This window comes from Lithobates pipiens, unplaced genomic scaffold (genome assembly GCF_037356315.1).
Source record: "Lithobates pipiens isolate NorthernLeopardFrog02 unplaced genomic scaffold, aLitPip1_a1.2 Scaffold_8, whole genome shotgun sequence".
Classification (NCBI taxonomy): domain Eukaryota; kingdom Metazoa; phylum Chordata; class Amphibia; order Anura; family Ranidae; genus Lithobates; species Lithobates pipiens.
In genome coordinates, this window is record NW_027507903.1 from 466,577,444 (window position 1) to 466,593,080 (window position 15,637).

The window sequence follows — 15,637 nt, forward strand, 5'->3', positions numbered from 1 at the left end:
CATAGTTGCTTAAACGCTGGAGAAAATTGATTCCTAAATGAAATTTAAAAAGTATTGTATAATATTAATGAAACACCTTTTTTTAATGAAATCCTTTTTAACAAGACAAAAACAAAAACTCTCTTTTGTCAAAATACCACAATCTAATTTTTGCTTGCTCGTCGTAGCAATGAATGCTCACATGATTGTAGGTAATTTGGAAACAATTATTCCTAAATGGGATTTAAAGAATAATTTATATAAAAAAAAAACATCTTTTTGAAATGACATTCTTGTTAACAAGACCAAAACAAATCTTTTGCCAAAGATCCACAATCCAATTTTTTTGGTTTGCTCATCATCAGTCAAAGCAATGAATTCTCACATAAAATCTTTCAAAGTCTAATCACTCATGAACTTTTTTTTTTTTTCTTTTGGTCGTTTCCTTTCATTGTTCCTGTCTGGCAATTAAGCCAACTGATTTCTCTGATAGCGGTTTTACACCATTGTGTTTTGATTTGGACGGATGTAACACTCGCCAAGTTATCTTTCCTTTTAATGAACAAAAGTTCCTGCCTTCAGTATACATAAGATGTCAGAGCACTCAGTGACCACTCTGTAGTCCAGCAGTCAAAGCATAGAGTCTTCAGTCATATGGAAATGATGGGCTACTAGAGAGCATTGGTACTGTCATTTTGTTTGGAGTTTTCATCTCATACACGTCAAGGTAATTCAGAAAAGCATTTATTCAGACTGATTGGATTGTTAACTACTTGATACATTTTGAGAATTTAAAAAAAAGTTTTCACCAGTGTTAATTTTGACATCAAATTTCAATTTAGTTTTAGTCTAAGTCTTTTGACTAAAATGCCATTTTATTTTGTCATATTTTAGTCATCTGAATTGTTTTTGCTCTAGGTGTATCTTAGTGGACTAAAATCTCCTAACTTTAAGTCTACTAAAATCCCAAGTACATTTTTATCTACTTAAATCAAATGGTTTTAGTTAAATTGTAGTGCATTTTAAGCATTTCTCTACAATTTCCAAACTCGTTATATACTCCTGGAGTAAAAATCTAATTACATGTTGTTATTTCTGGTATTAAGGTTTGAACATGCACTACAGAAACAGATTTAGCCATTGTGATATATAATTAAGTTTGACATCAAATTTCTATTTTGTTTTAGTCATAGGGGTTGATTTACTAAAGGTAAATAAACTGTGCACTTTGCAGTTGCACCAGATCTTAGTAATTGAGCAGAAGCGCTGCTGATTTCCATCATCCAATCATGTGCAAGCAAAAATGCAGTTTTTTTTTATTTTCCTTGCACGTGATTGGGTATTCTTTGCAAAGTGAAGCTTTAGTTAATTTACTAAGCTCTGGAGCAACTATTTGTCTTTAGTAAATCAACCCCACAGTCTTTTGACTAAAATGCCATTTTCATTTTAGTTGTATTTTAGTTGACTAAAATAGTGTTTATTTCTTTAATTCCTTTAATAATATAATGTTTTAAATAGAAACATACAACAGTACAGAATGTGTATTTTTTAAATTAGATTTTGTTACTTTTTTATTAGATAATTATTGCTTTGTTGGCATTCTTGAAATCATTTTTTACTACTGTTTAATTTTATGTTTAATACCACTGCACCGACAAGAGTTAGTAATTATAATAATAATAATGATATTTTTTTATTGTTATTACAACAATTATTTGTGTGCATCATATATATCTACATGGGCTTTAAAATGTTTTAACTTTTTTCTGTTTTTCATTTATTATTGAACATATATTACATTTAGCTTTCTGCATAGTTTTTCTCTCTAGAAATATATTACAATACATTTAGCAAGTCCAAGTACCATGTACAGATCACAGTAACCCATATTAACCAATAGTCTTTCACTGTCTGAAACCCACAAAAAACAATCCTCTTTTCCAACTTTGACAGTTCCATGTTGATGTCAGTGGTTAGTGCACTGTGTATATCTTCAATGCAGTTTGCATTCCTTCACTCACCCTGCTATTGTGTGCTGGCATGGACATTTTTGCAACCTGGGTAGACAATTTGTATTAACACCTCCCTACCAAAAAAAATCCAATAATTCATGCCACACTATAATTTTTGGAAATATCCAATTTTTTTTTATTAATTCCGCACTCATGTTCTTTGCTAATTATATATAAAAAAAAAGTGTGAGAATCTGATTTACTTTGAGCCTTAAAGCATCAAATGTAAAGGTTTTTTATATTTTTCTGTTCCATGGGTGATATTGTGCCCCTTTCTCTTCTCTGAGCCTTGTACATCCAATTGTATTGCCTATTGTTAACTATACCCCTGTGATTCTACTTAAAATACAACTAAAGGTTCCTGTATGAAAGTCTAAAGAAATAGCAAATCCAGTTACTATGTGATGCTCAATTTTTATGAAAAAAAAAATCCTTTACTATTTTTGATTAAGTCAAATCCTTTTGCAATTTTAAAATAATGACTTGTTTATAACAAGAAAGGGAGAGCCGCTCATCATAAATGCCAACTTCTAAATTATTTAAACCAAACTAGTCATGGCACCAGGCAGTTCGCCTGGTGCCATGACAGCCCTGGGAAGCAATTACAAGTTACAGGGTTTCCACTTCTTCCTTTCTCTACCCAAAGCTAAAAAAAATTTTCGCTGAGTATATACTTTAATATGACTGTAATAGAATCAATGGGCCCCAGATGGGTATTCAGTGAGGTTCTAGCAAGTAAAATATCCAGTTGTTGCTTCTCTATTTAATTATATTGTTTTCATATGTTCCTACTTCTAAATTTCACCACAATAATATAAACCAGGGATATGCAATTAGCGGACCTCTAGCTGTTGCAAAACTACAAGTCCCATCATGCCTCTGCCTCTGGGTGTCATGCTTATGGCTGTCTAAGTCTTGCTATGCCTCATGGGACTTGTAGTCCTGCAACAGCTGGAGATCTGCTAATTGCATATCCCTGATATAAACCATTCACAAGCTGTTTCTGTGTTTTAATAACCATTTTATTAAGCATTGTGCCAGTTAATGTGTATTGTTTCCAATGCAGATGAGGGGCCTGCAGGTCATTGTTACAGTGCTGGTCTGCTTACTGACGCCAGGTAAGATATATACAGATGATATAATGACTATATATATGTTATAAACTCACCAAGCACTTTATTAGGAATACCTGTAAACCTGTGATCAGCTTATATATGCATTTATCTAATCAGCCAATATTTTGTATCAGAGCAATGCAAAAATTATGCAGGTACCAGTCAGGAGCTTTAGTTCACCTAAAAAACAGAATGTAGAAAAGAAAATGTTATTGCATATAGTCAGTTTTATCATGGCCAGATTTTTAGTGCCAGACTGGTTTGAGTATTTCTGTAAGCACTGACCTACAACAGTAGAAAAAGTAGCCTAGTCTAAAAAAAAAATCTTGATTTCTGCTGAGGCACACAGATGGTAGGCCAGGCCTGTTATTGGATTTAAATCCAATTGAACACCTCTTGGATGAAGCAAAATGGGAGAATCACAGCATAAATGTGCATCTGACAAATCTGCAGAAAAATCTGTTGCAAATCTGAATGTGGACTAGAATCTCAATTGAAAGTTTGTAAAATGTTGAATCCGTGCCACAAAGAATTGAGACACAGGAAGGACCCTACTTAGCAATAATATAGTGCAGTGATGGCGAACCTTGGCACTCCAGATGTTTTGGAACTACATTTCCCATGATGCTCAACTACACTACAGAGTGCATGAGCATCATGGGAAAGGTAGTTCCAAAACACCCTGGGTGCCAAGGTTCGCCATCACTGGTATAGTGTTACTAATGTATTGCTTAGTGAGTGTATTTCTTTAGATAAAACTTAATATATATAATATATAATATAATAATATATATATATATATATAAAGTGCAATACACCATTTTAAAACAATGTATTCAAATTTCATCACTTCCAACATTTATCCTAAAAAGAAGCTTTTCCTACATTTATACATTGTCAAAGCCTTGTAGGTAATTACGGTATGAACCTACACTTAACAGTACATCCATGACTACAGGTTTATAGGAAAGGTATTTGTACTCTATACAAGTGACTGCAGGTGCATCGTTAGCTACAAGGGCATTAAAGCAGTAGTAAACTGCAAAAAAAAATTTGGGACCCTGTAGGTAATGCCATATTATGCTAATATGCATCTCATACTAGAATTTTTTGACAGACTTAGCTTAAAACAAAGCCCTCCAGCGGCATGCTACCACCACTGACAGGGCTTCCATATTCACCCAGTCTTCTTTCCAGGTTCACAAGCTTCGGTCATTTGAATGGCCGAGCTGCGATGATGTCAAGGCTCTGGTACAGCTCTCTCAATGGACGTCATGCCGTTTATTGAGAGCGCAGTGCGCATGCACCAATATTCATTTGTATCCGTATTTTCAAATCCGATCGTAATTCATTGTCAAGAATAGCTGGTTGTTAAGGAGTGTGTGACCACAGTATCCTTAACAGCCATGACTCATGTATGAATGTGAACAAACAAGTTCCAGCATTAAAAAAAACTAAAAAAACACTAGATGCCCCCCCCTCCCCCCAGAGGCCCTTGTCTCTACAACATGGGAACAAGGTGCTTTGGAGGGAGCCATCCATGTTGAGGGCATGTGGACTGACATAGTTCAGGAGAGGGTGTGCTTGCTTACCCCCCTTTCCTGGCCTGCCGGGCTGCATGCTCTCGCTAAGGGTCTGGTATGGAGTTTGAGGGGGACCCCACGCCTTGTAAAAAAAAGTGGGGTGGGGTTCCCCTTAAAATCCATACCAGATCTGAATTGCCTTGTATGGATTGGGGCGGTACCCCAACGCTGTTTAACCACTCACTCCTTAACAACCAGCTATTCACAGTGAATTTTATTATGTATGGAATGAAACAAATGTATTTGTTTTTTTCATTATAACTTGGTTTGGATTTGTCGCCATTTATTTCTATGCCCATTCGAAGATTCGTATCGAAAAAAACTTTTTGTTGCATAACAAATGTAAACAAAACAAATCGCACATGTCTACAGGCATACCCCGCTTTTAAGTACACAATTACTACATCTATCCAATAGACATGTGCACACAGAAATATTTTGTTTCGGAATTTAGTTTTCGTCCGAAAAATTAATATATTTAGTTACTCCCAAAATTTGTTTTTATTTATTTTGTTTAGTTAAAAAATGCATTCGTCCGAAAATTCGAAATAATTAAGGTCAAGTCTGTCATTGAAGGCTTATGGTGTCTGGAATGTTCTAAGAAGATTCGACGGAGCAGCTAAACTGTACGACACCACAATCATTCCGTTCCGCCTACAAGCTATAGTAGATTTCTAATATTGTATGACACTAGTAAAAATTATATTTATTAATTAGTATTACTAGTCAACTAACATTAGAATTCTTCTATAGCCTATGGGCAGAGTATTTGATCATAAATGTCCGCTCGAGGCGACTGCTTCGTTGAATCTTCATGGCAAATTTTTTCTCTCTATGTCGAATAATCTTGGACTAATAGAGTTAGGTTAGGCACATTCGACCTTTTTTGCTATTGTTTCTATAATGTCAAATCTTTTCTGTCTATGTTAAATCTTTTCTCTCTATGTAGAATAATCCTGGACTAATAGCGCTAAGGTTAGGCACATTCGACCACAGGTTCAATGGACACAGATTGCTATTGTCAGCGTCATGTCGAATCTCCTATCTATATCGAACTGTTGCAACGAAAATAAAGCATTTGTTTATTTCTGATCTTTTGGTTTTAGGATTCTGCATGTTCATTATCGTTTGTTAAAACGATAATGAAAATACCTGAAATTTGAACGAAAATGCATTCGGACGAAAACAAATGCACATGTCTACTATCCAATGTTGCATATACCTAAACCCAATGTAACGTCTAAAAACATGCCTTGCAACAGCAAGCAATTGAATTCTTACTTTTTTCATCACAGGATTGAATATCAAACAACAAATGTAAATTAATATTTCGATAATATAGAGCTTTTTCAGCTTCAGAATTGCACTCAAACTAAATACTACATGGGCAGCTCAATGTAACATAGTGTGGCCTGGGTTCAAATACCACCAAAGGCAGCACACATGTGGTATGAACACAGTTGGGAGAGTCTGAATACAACAGCTTACAATATATTCTGACAGGCTGCTAAGGACTAATATGACTCATTCACAAGGTAAGAAGGCAAGATCCTAGGGCCAACTGGTTCCTCAGGGAGAGGGCCAGCTATAACTGCCATGCTCCTGTCCAACCAGCTGCCATACACACAGGCCGAATGTCGTCTGGTTTCTATTGAACCGGCTGATGCTGCCCGGTATTTGGCCTGTATATTCAGCCCTTAAAGATCATAGTAGCTTTTATTGGGATAACTCATGCTCTAGTCTTCAAATAGGCTCAGGTATATTTTCTTATCTTTGGATTATCTGATCATTTATTTAATTTTGTGATCCTAGGAACTCCACTGGATGTATTTGGAAAACCAGATTGGTCATCGCTCTCACGGTGCAGTCTCTTTGGAGAAAACCACATTAAGACATTTGATGGAACCTTTTACAACTTTATTGGAGACTGCAGCTACATGGTAGCCGGAGACTGCCATAAACATACCTTCTCTCTTCAAGGCATGTATAAATAATTGACTTTTTCTTTTGGCTCATCCACATAGCGATTTATCAATATAAAAATGTATTACTTATTTAATGTACAGTAGTTTAAGTTGGCAGCACCTTGGCCATGTATTTGTGATAAACAAATCCAAGGAAAAGTATGTCCCCAATGCTTAGCAGGGGGCTACTGTCCAGTAATTCCCATAGTGGAACAGAATATTTTATAGCTAATGCTGGGCATTTTTCAATTTCAGTGGATTACAGATACGGTAAAAAGAAGAGCATCTCAATGTATCTGGGAGAATACTATGACATTCATATGTTTTTCGATGGAACAGCATCTGAAGGAGAAAAGAGGTAAAAGGAACAGAATATGTTCTCTGTGATTTATGTTATGAGATGCAGCAACATTTTTTTTTTCAGTTGTGAAAGTGAAATGCATAGCATACTTGCACTTTCTGGCATACTTACCTATTAGTTGTTCTAGCACTGGCTGCTTCAGACTTGAAGTCTCTGCTCCATGTTCTCCACCTCTTCTTCTGGGTTCTCATGTCGCTCTCTTTTGGCCATTGGTTGGTTGCACACAGAATTTACACCATTTCTACCACTCGCCTTCATTCTTGGCATCTTACAGATGTTGGAGATTACCAGGCAGTGTACACACAACAAAAATTTGCTAAGAGCAAGTTTTGGCAAAAGAGCCTTCATATTTCTCTTCTGCCAAGAAAATCTGCCTTCTAGCAATTTTTTATTTCAGAACTTTAAAGCAGAACTACAATGTATCTGAGCACCACAAACCAAAAGTGTTATTTAATTCACTTTTAATATTGAAGCAAACTAACCCATGCACCAATGTGTCCATGCTTTATTTTGCTGAGAAATCACTTAGAAAAACACCCCCTAGCATTTCTGACCATGGTCATCTTCACTAAGATCAGATGATTCATGTAACATTTACTCCCTGGAATCCATCTGCCCTTAGTTCGGACATGCAAGTAGAAGGGTGTACTTAGCTGAGAAAACCCCTCCTCCCCTCCTGGAATGTATAGCATAATTTACCTAAGCATGACAACTAGGAAGTATATAACTAAAGAAATGTAAAAAAAACACTTCAGCCCCGGAAGGATTTGCCCCTTCCTGACTAGGCCATTTTTTGTGATACGGCACTGTGATGCTTTAACTGACAATTGCGCGGTGGTGCGACATTGTACCCAAACAAAATGTATGTATTTTTTCCCCACAAATAGAGCTTTCTTTTAGTGGTATTTGACCGCCTCTGCGTTTTTTATTTTTTGCACTATAAACAAAAAAATTGCAACAATATTTAAAAAAACACAATATTTTGTAGTTTTTGCTATAATAAATATCCCCAAAAATTAAAAATATTTTTTTTTTTACCTCAGTTTAGGCTGATATGTATTCTTCTACATATTTTTGGTAAAAAAAATCACAATAAACGTATATTGATTGGTTTGCAAAAAAGTTATAGCATCTACAAAATAGGGGATAGACTTATGTCATTTTTATTATTATTTTTTTTACTAGTAATGGCGGAGATCTGGGATTTTTTATCAGGGCTGCAACACTTTTGACACTATTTTGGGACCATTGACATTTATACAGCGATCCAAGTTTGATTGCTGTATAAATGTCACTGGCGGGGAAGGGGTAGGGGTTAACACTAGGGGGTGATCAAGGGGTTAACTGTGTTCCCTAGGTGTGTTCTAACTGTAGGGAGGATGGGACTGACCAGGGGAGGAGAAAGATCGGTGTTCATACTTTGTATGAACACACAATCTCCCTCCGCTCCCCTGAGAGAACCGGGATTTGTGTATTTACACACACAGATCCCAGTTCTCGCTCTGTTACGAGTGATCACGGGTGCCCGGGGGTCATCGCGTGCCTGCTGTGGCGTCTTAAAGGAGCGATGTACAGCTACAGCGATTTGCGCAGCTAGTGGTTAAAAAAGGAAATATGATATACTTTCCTATCTATTTAGTAATGCTAGCAGCATAAACATTAAAAATAGTCAATGTTGAATGAGAGAGTGAAGTTCCACTTTAAGGCATAACAGGGATAAAATGCAACAGCATTTAACTTAATCTACGACCTAAAACTTTGGGACACAGGAAGTGAACCAGTTTCATGTTTAGGGCAATAAGGATTCTAAATAGTCCGAACTATAAACCAGCCTTTCTCAACCTTTTCACCACAGAACCCTAAAGTTTCATGGAACCCTGGTTGAGAAACGCTGCTATAAACTGTAGCCAATGGTAAGACAAAAGAGGAAGACAAAACATGGATTACAAGAAAAGAAAATGTTGGTTTTCCCATCTAATTGAAGTCACTAACGGGGCTATATTTAGCTGGGGCATACACAAATATGCATGTGCTTACTAATGTGAAACTAGTTGTTTGAACTATACATTTTTATTTAGTTTTGGACGATTTATATGCCTGTCTGTGACCCCACTGGGGAGCTTTTGCCTCTCTCCCTGCCCCTGTGACTTAGGGATAAGAAATGAGGGCTCAGTTTTCACTTTGACAGGAAAACATGAATACTGTCAGGAGTTTTAACCCTACTACTTACATGTGCAGTTGTTTTTGTCTGTGTCCCTGTTGGAGAAAATTCTCATTACCTGTGTCCTGTTTTGGAAAATCCTCCAAAACTAAATAGTACACTTCCTCTGGGTTTGTACTTTAGGAATCACTTGTTCTTTCTCCTGTATGATTAAGAGGCCTTACATTTGAAAGAGTCTAAAAAAGAGAATAGGATCTAGAGTGTGGTGGTAGATCATGGACCGAAGGATCCTGAGGAGCTGACCAGTGGTCTCTGGCATAGCTCAGAATGTCCACTAAAAAAAAAAAAGAGAGAGGGGGAACGGAAGAGTCATTTATAGTGTAATAGACTATTCGGAAACAAAAATGCTATCACAATAAAAGGACAAAAGGTCAAAATGGACTTACAACTGTCCAGGCAGCGGTTACCCAGCAAGGGGGAACACACAGCCTTCCTAGTGTGTGGGTCCAGAAAACCTGTCTCCACACAGTGGTCTCTCTCAGGAGTTGATTTACTAAAAGTAGAGAGTGCAAAATCTGGTGCAGCTCTGAGCGGAAACCAATCAGCTTCCAGGTTTTATTGTCAAAGCCAGTGGTGCTCCATCGGTCAAAGCCAGTGGTGCTCCATTGGTAGGAAGGGGCAGCAAACAAACCTGAGAAAACTACCTCCTTCGGTCGCTCCAGCCTGCCACCGAACACCAACCCTCCCACGGTCGCTGGCTCGCTCTCCGATCAATCCGCAATTACCCCATCCAGGTCACAGCTGCGGCTTGTCTCCTCTGTGTCCCACCGGCCAGTGGGGTCTTTGGACTCCCGGGCAATCGGTCCTCAGGACCCGCTTCCTTATTGGCCAGGAGGAGAAAAGGGAAGACATTATCGAATATTAGATCGCTAATGACACACAACTGGGTGTGCTCAGGGCGCAGTGCTCTGCACCACAAGCCCACCCTTTTTTGAAGCCAATGAGAGCCTCAGGCTCTAATCATGTGCTTAAAAAAAACATATTGAAATCCATGCATCTGAAACCCTGCATGTAGATTAGGGACCAGGCGAATGGATTAAGGAGGCGGTGCCTCTGTAATGGACAGGCCGCCACTGGTCAAAGCTTAATTGAACAAGCTTAAGTTATAAGCTGGCTAGCATTCACAGCTGCACCAGTTTTTGCACTCTCCACTTTTAGTAAATCAATCTATGCCTACATATGATCTACCTAGAGGACATCATTGTCACAAACTCTCACTTCACCAAGTTGCTGATAAAGAACATTTCCCAAGTGCAGTACACCACCAGCTGGTACTAGACACCAACTGTATTACCTTGAGCTGAGGAAGTGTCAACTTAAAGTAATGAAACACATTCTATTTGGTGAAATAAAGTTATTGGATCTTTTACAGACGACTTGTGCCGATCCTTTGAATAACCACAATGGTTGCCTCTGCCAATCAAACTACTTTTTTTTTTTTCACTGACTGTTCTTACCTAAACACCAAAATGGCTACACTGTTCTTTAAGGGGTCTTTCCATTTCTAATTTGTGATTATGACTGTGAGGGAAGAGGTTAACTGCTCCTCAGAGAAACACAGACATTTTCTTCCTCCATCATACGTTGGAAGCTGGCTATATTGGAAGAGATCATTGAACTTTAAGCTTGAGGGGCAGCCATCTTGGAAAGCGACAGTGATAAACAAGTGCAGAGGGTTAGAAGGGATACAGAATGGAATGTTCTATGTTTTAGTACATTGAAAGACAGTTGTTTTCATTAATGGTTGGCTGCTTTCCCGTCAATTTTAACAGGATTTCCATGCCGTATGCGTCTAATGGGATATACTTGGAAAACGAGGCTGGATATCATAAACTGTCTAGTCACGAACATGGGATAATGGTGAAGATTGACGTGAGCGGAAATGTGCAAATTGTGTTTTCCAATGAGCATTTTAACAGAACGTGTGGCCTTTGTGGTAACTTCAATCAGTTTGCAGAAGATGATTTTTTGACTCAAGAAGGTAATTGGATCTTTTTTGATGATGTGATGCACAGTGGTTGCTTAGTGAAATAACCTGACATGTATCATGTACATCTTCTTAGTGTCTGGCCCACTTTCTATTAAAAAAAAACCTGGTCAGTCACTTTGTATGTGACAGAAGAGGTAATATACTTACCTTTTCAACCCCCACTTTTCCTAATATTCTGCCTCTCTGCTTCTCCCCAGTAGCTACAAGTATTCAGCTGGTTGGATGTGTGAAGTACCCTTTTCTCCCATCCCACACAGTGGTTCTTCCTACCAGCTAGTCTTGTAGTGAACTATGAGCAAGCATGATAAATTATTGTGCATGGAGAGTTGTGTCCAGATGACCGGTGCTGATAACAGGCAGGAACTACAGCCCAGACAGATGACACAGGAAGTTACTTGACAAGAGAGAAATAAGGAAGGATAAGGATGTCTACTTTTAAAGAATGAGTTCCAATAAAGATTCCAAAGGGACAGAGTAAAGCATAGGATGCATCTTGCATGTTCTACTACTTTCCAGGATGTCCAGTTTTCACATTTTAAATTTCATCACCGTTTTAATGCATCAATGCATTAAAACTTCACAATCCCAGCATGTAATGGAAGTGCACAAAAGTAATGCACTATATTCAAAAGTCAAATTTGCCTGGAGATATGTGCCTATCAATGTATCGAAACCCAAAAACAAAAAATTTATTTATTGCAGCTTATTGGTCCTAAAATGTGGTTGCAGATGGACTACACTAGAAGACCTGAATTAAGGCTGGATGGAGGATACTGTATCCTATTATAAATGAAAATATCTTGGTCTAATGCTTTTTACCAATAAACATTTCAAAAGACGTTCTAAGTGAGGGGAACATTTGTACTGGGCACTCCTTACTACAAATCCAATAGTTCATCATCTGTTGAGCTATTTGTGTATGACGATCAGAGAGGTGGATGCTTAGGACCAGATAAAAGGTCCATATATTTTACATGTTGACCATTGATTAGCCTCCTCCAAGTAGAACCTTCTTCACCATACTATTATATATTAACTAGAAGTAATTCCCATATTCACCACTCTCCTGCCCCTCTCCTTTTCACCATAACATGTAGTGGTGTGGTTCTGTTGTCTTCAGAGAACATAGTAACAATGTAAATGCAGAGAGCACAGCAAATTATCATCTAACAAGATTTCTGGCAGGATCTACAGGTATTTTTTTTTTATACATTTCCAATAGGATAGTTAAACAGAAGTTGATTGGTATATTGACTTCTATTCCACCACAGTTCCCATACATAGATCGAAATTTGGCCAGTCCCTGTTGAACCAGTCAAATTTTGATCCATTTATGGCCATCTCAAAGCTTATATGCATAATGCAATATTAGTGATTGGATTTACTTATGCTTTAAAGGAGTTGTAAAGGCAGAAGGTTTTTTATCTTAATGCATTTTTTTAGGAAAGCCTGGGTGCAGCTAACACTAACTCCCCCTAACACTTACCTGAGGTCCCTCTTTGTCCAGCAATGTCCACAAGTGTCTCAACCATCCAAGATTCTCCTTCCTAAATTGTCTGAGACACAGAACGGCACCATTGGCTTCTGCTTCTGTCAATCAAAGCCATCTAGCCAATCAGGATAGAGAGGGGGTGGGGCTGGGTTGTGGCTCCATGTCTGAATGGACACAGGGAGCTGTGATTCAGCTCGGGTGCCCCCAAAGCAAGCTGCTTGCTGTGGGGGTAATGAACAGGAGGGAGAGGCCAGGAGCACCGAAGAGGGACCTGAAAAGAAGAGGATGGGGGCTGCTCTGTGTAAAACCACTGCACAGGACAGGTAAGTATAACATGTTTGTTATTTTTATAGGAAAGCTGAATCTGTTCCGCTTCAGTGCAAGTAAAATCTCTAGAAGTATAGCCCAGAATAAGATTCCACCTGACATTGCCTTAAGCCTAGTACATACGAGTTTAATGTCGGGCAGCATCGGCTGGTTCAATAGAAACCGGCTGACATTCTGTCTGTGTGTGTACGGCAGCCGATCCAACATAAGCTGGTTGAACTGTGGAAGGGCCCTGACCAAAAAAGGTCTGCCAACTGGTTCCCGTTTAGCGCTCTCAGCCAGCAGGGGAGATCGTTGTACTAATATCCTGGAGTCCATTCAATGTCCGATCATAGAACAGTCTGTGCTGTATACTCTCAATTAGTACCCAGAAGGATTCAGAGTCACTGAGGTATATGTGTTTGCTTATATAACATGGTTTAAAAAATTTAGTTGTGCTTTTAAATTGCATGAATAAGCAAAAGTTTATTATTCTAAACTTCAGTTCCCTTCCTCCCAGGAACAGGTCTATGGGGGTCCCATGTGCATTGAGTAGATAATGAAAATTGGACAGCTGCCACAGGTCCATGGCTACTGTCCAGAATTATGAAAACCTTGCACTAAAAGCTGCATGCATCAGTCTCTACACACCTTTCCTGACACTGAACAAGAATATCCTACAGTTTACTATAAGCCCCGCACTTTGCTAGAATTAAAAAAAAAATAGGGGGTAAAACAACCCCTAGTGCCTCGCTTTCCTAAAAATAAATAAAATAGAACAAAGGGACCTCTTGAAGTGATCCTACAGTAGCATCAGATATGCTTTTTTTATATTACTTAGTAATGTGCACATTTAACGCATCTAGGAATGTATTACTTTTTACAACAGTCACATACCCCCTCCCCAAAAAAAATACCTTCATCTGCTTTTCTCTTTAGAAGGACGGTACCAACTTTGTTTAGGCATCATCCAGGGCAGCATCTACCTCCTGGACTGAGATGTCAACTCAGAGATGATGCAGACATGGTGTCTGTGCAGTTCTTGATTGTGTCCACCAATGCCAGGGACAGGTCAACCCCTGCTGCGGCCTCTTACCTTGTAACTATAGCTACAAATGCACAGCATTCAGTCTATTTTAATATGGGAGAGGAAACTGAAGAAATGCTTCCCCCTGCCTGCAGCTGACTGATGGAACCATCTCAAACTATGCTTAGTCACTGGAGCTCAAGGATTGCATTTTACTCATAAATTACACAGTTTTTTTCTGAAAAGTTATGGGGTGTTATTTACGAAAGACAAATCCATTTTGCACTGAAAGTGCACTTGGAAGTGCAGTCGCTCTAAATCTAAGGGGTACATCTGAAATGAGTGGAAGCTCTGCTGATTTTATGATCTAATAATGTGCAAGCTAAAATGCTGTTTTTTATTTTCCTTGCATGTCCACCTCAGATCTACAGCGACTTTACTTCCAAGTACACTTGCAGTGCAAAGTGGATTTTCCTTTAGTAAATAACCCCCATTGTGTTGCTTTTTATATAGACATGTCAGGAAATTATTAATGCAGATTTGTAATATGCTTAATATTTGTAATAATGTAAAAGGTCCACTTTTAACAATTCTTTTAAGAAAAACGTTTCATGGTTACATTTGGGGAGATTGAACAAATAATAGAGACAACTTAGCAGATTTACAATGTAAATCCTAAAATGTAACACACCCAGGCAAAACTAACAGTTTTTGTCTGGTCTTTTTTAAGGCTAATAGGCAATCTTTTATTGAAAAAAAGACAAGGGGAGCTGAGCACTACCATGGGGAGCATATACCAAATGAAAAATAATTTTAAAAATTACAGGTCAGAAGGGATAGGGCAACACTAAAAATACACAAATCCTTTAACCACTTTAAGACCAGCCGCCACAGTTGTACTGCATTAGGTTGGCTCTCCAGGGCGAATCGGCATCATTGTACGTTGACTCGCACAGACGCAGTTGGGGATGGGGGCGTGCCTGTGGGTTGGGCGGACTCAATGTCAGCTGGCGACCCACGAGCGCCTAGTACAGAGGCAGAATGGGGATCGGCCTATGTAAACATGGCAGATCCCCATTCTAACAGATGATGTGACAGAGATCTACTGTTCCCAGTCATCAGGAACTGTGATCTCTGTCATGTTCCAGGCAGCCCATCCCCCCTACGGTTAGAACACACCTAGGGAACACAGTTAACGACTTGATTGCCCCCTAGTGTTAAATTTTTCCCTGCCAGTGTCATTTTTACATTGATCATTACATTTTTATAGCACTGATCAATGTAATAATGTCACTGGTCCCCAAAAAAGTGAAATTTGAGGTCAGTTTTGTCCGACGCAATGTTGCAGTCCCGCTAAAAGTCGCAGATCGCTGCCATTACTAGTAAAAACTATTTTAAGTCCCTAAAATGTATCCCATAATTTGTAGATGTAATAACTTTTGCACAAACCAATCAATGTTCGCCTATTGCCATTTTGTTTTACCAAAAATATGTAGAAGAATATATATCGGCCTAAACTGATGAAAAATATATAAAGATATTTATTATAGCAAAAAGTAAAACATATTGTTTTTTTTTTCTAAATGG

At 38.3% G+C, this 15,637-nt stretch overlaps 1 protein-coding gene across 1 annotated transcript in view; it reads left to right on the forward strand.

Annotated features, from left to right (window-relative positions):
* The first annotated feature begins 558 nt into the window (after window positions 1-558).
* VWF (von Willebrand factor) overlaps window positions 559-15,637 on the forward strand; it is a 271,073-nt gene continuing 255,994 nt past the window's right edge. Inside the window, exons 1-5 of the mRNA XM_077468547.1 lie at window positions 559-706; window positions 3,058-3,109; window positions 6,502-6,669; window positions 6,909-7,011; window positions 11,008-11,216. Of these exons, the coding sequence (XP_077324673.1) occupies window positions 3,058-3,109; window positions 6,502-6,669; window positions 6,909-7,011; window positions 11,008-11,216 (532 nt within the window). The 5' untranslated portion in view covers window positions 559-706. The remainder of the gene's footprint in view (window positions 707-3,057; window positions 3,110-6,501; window positions 6,670-6,908; window positions 7,012-11,007; window positions 11,217-15,637) is intronic.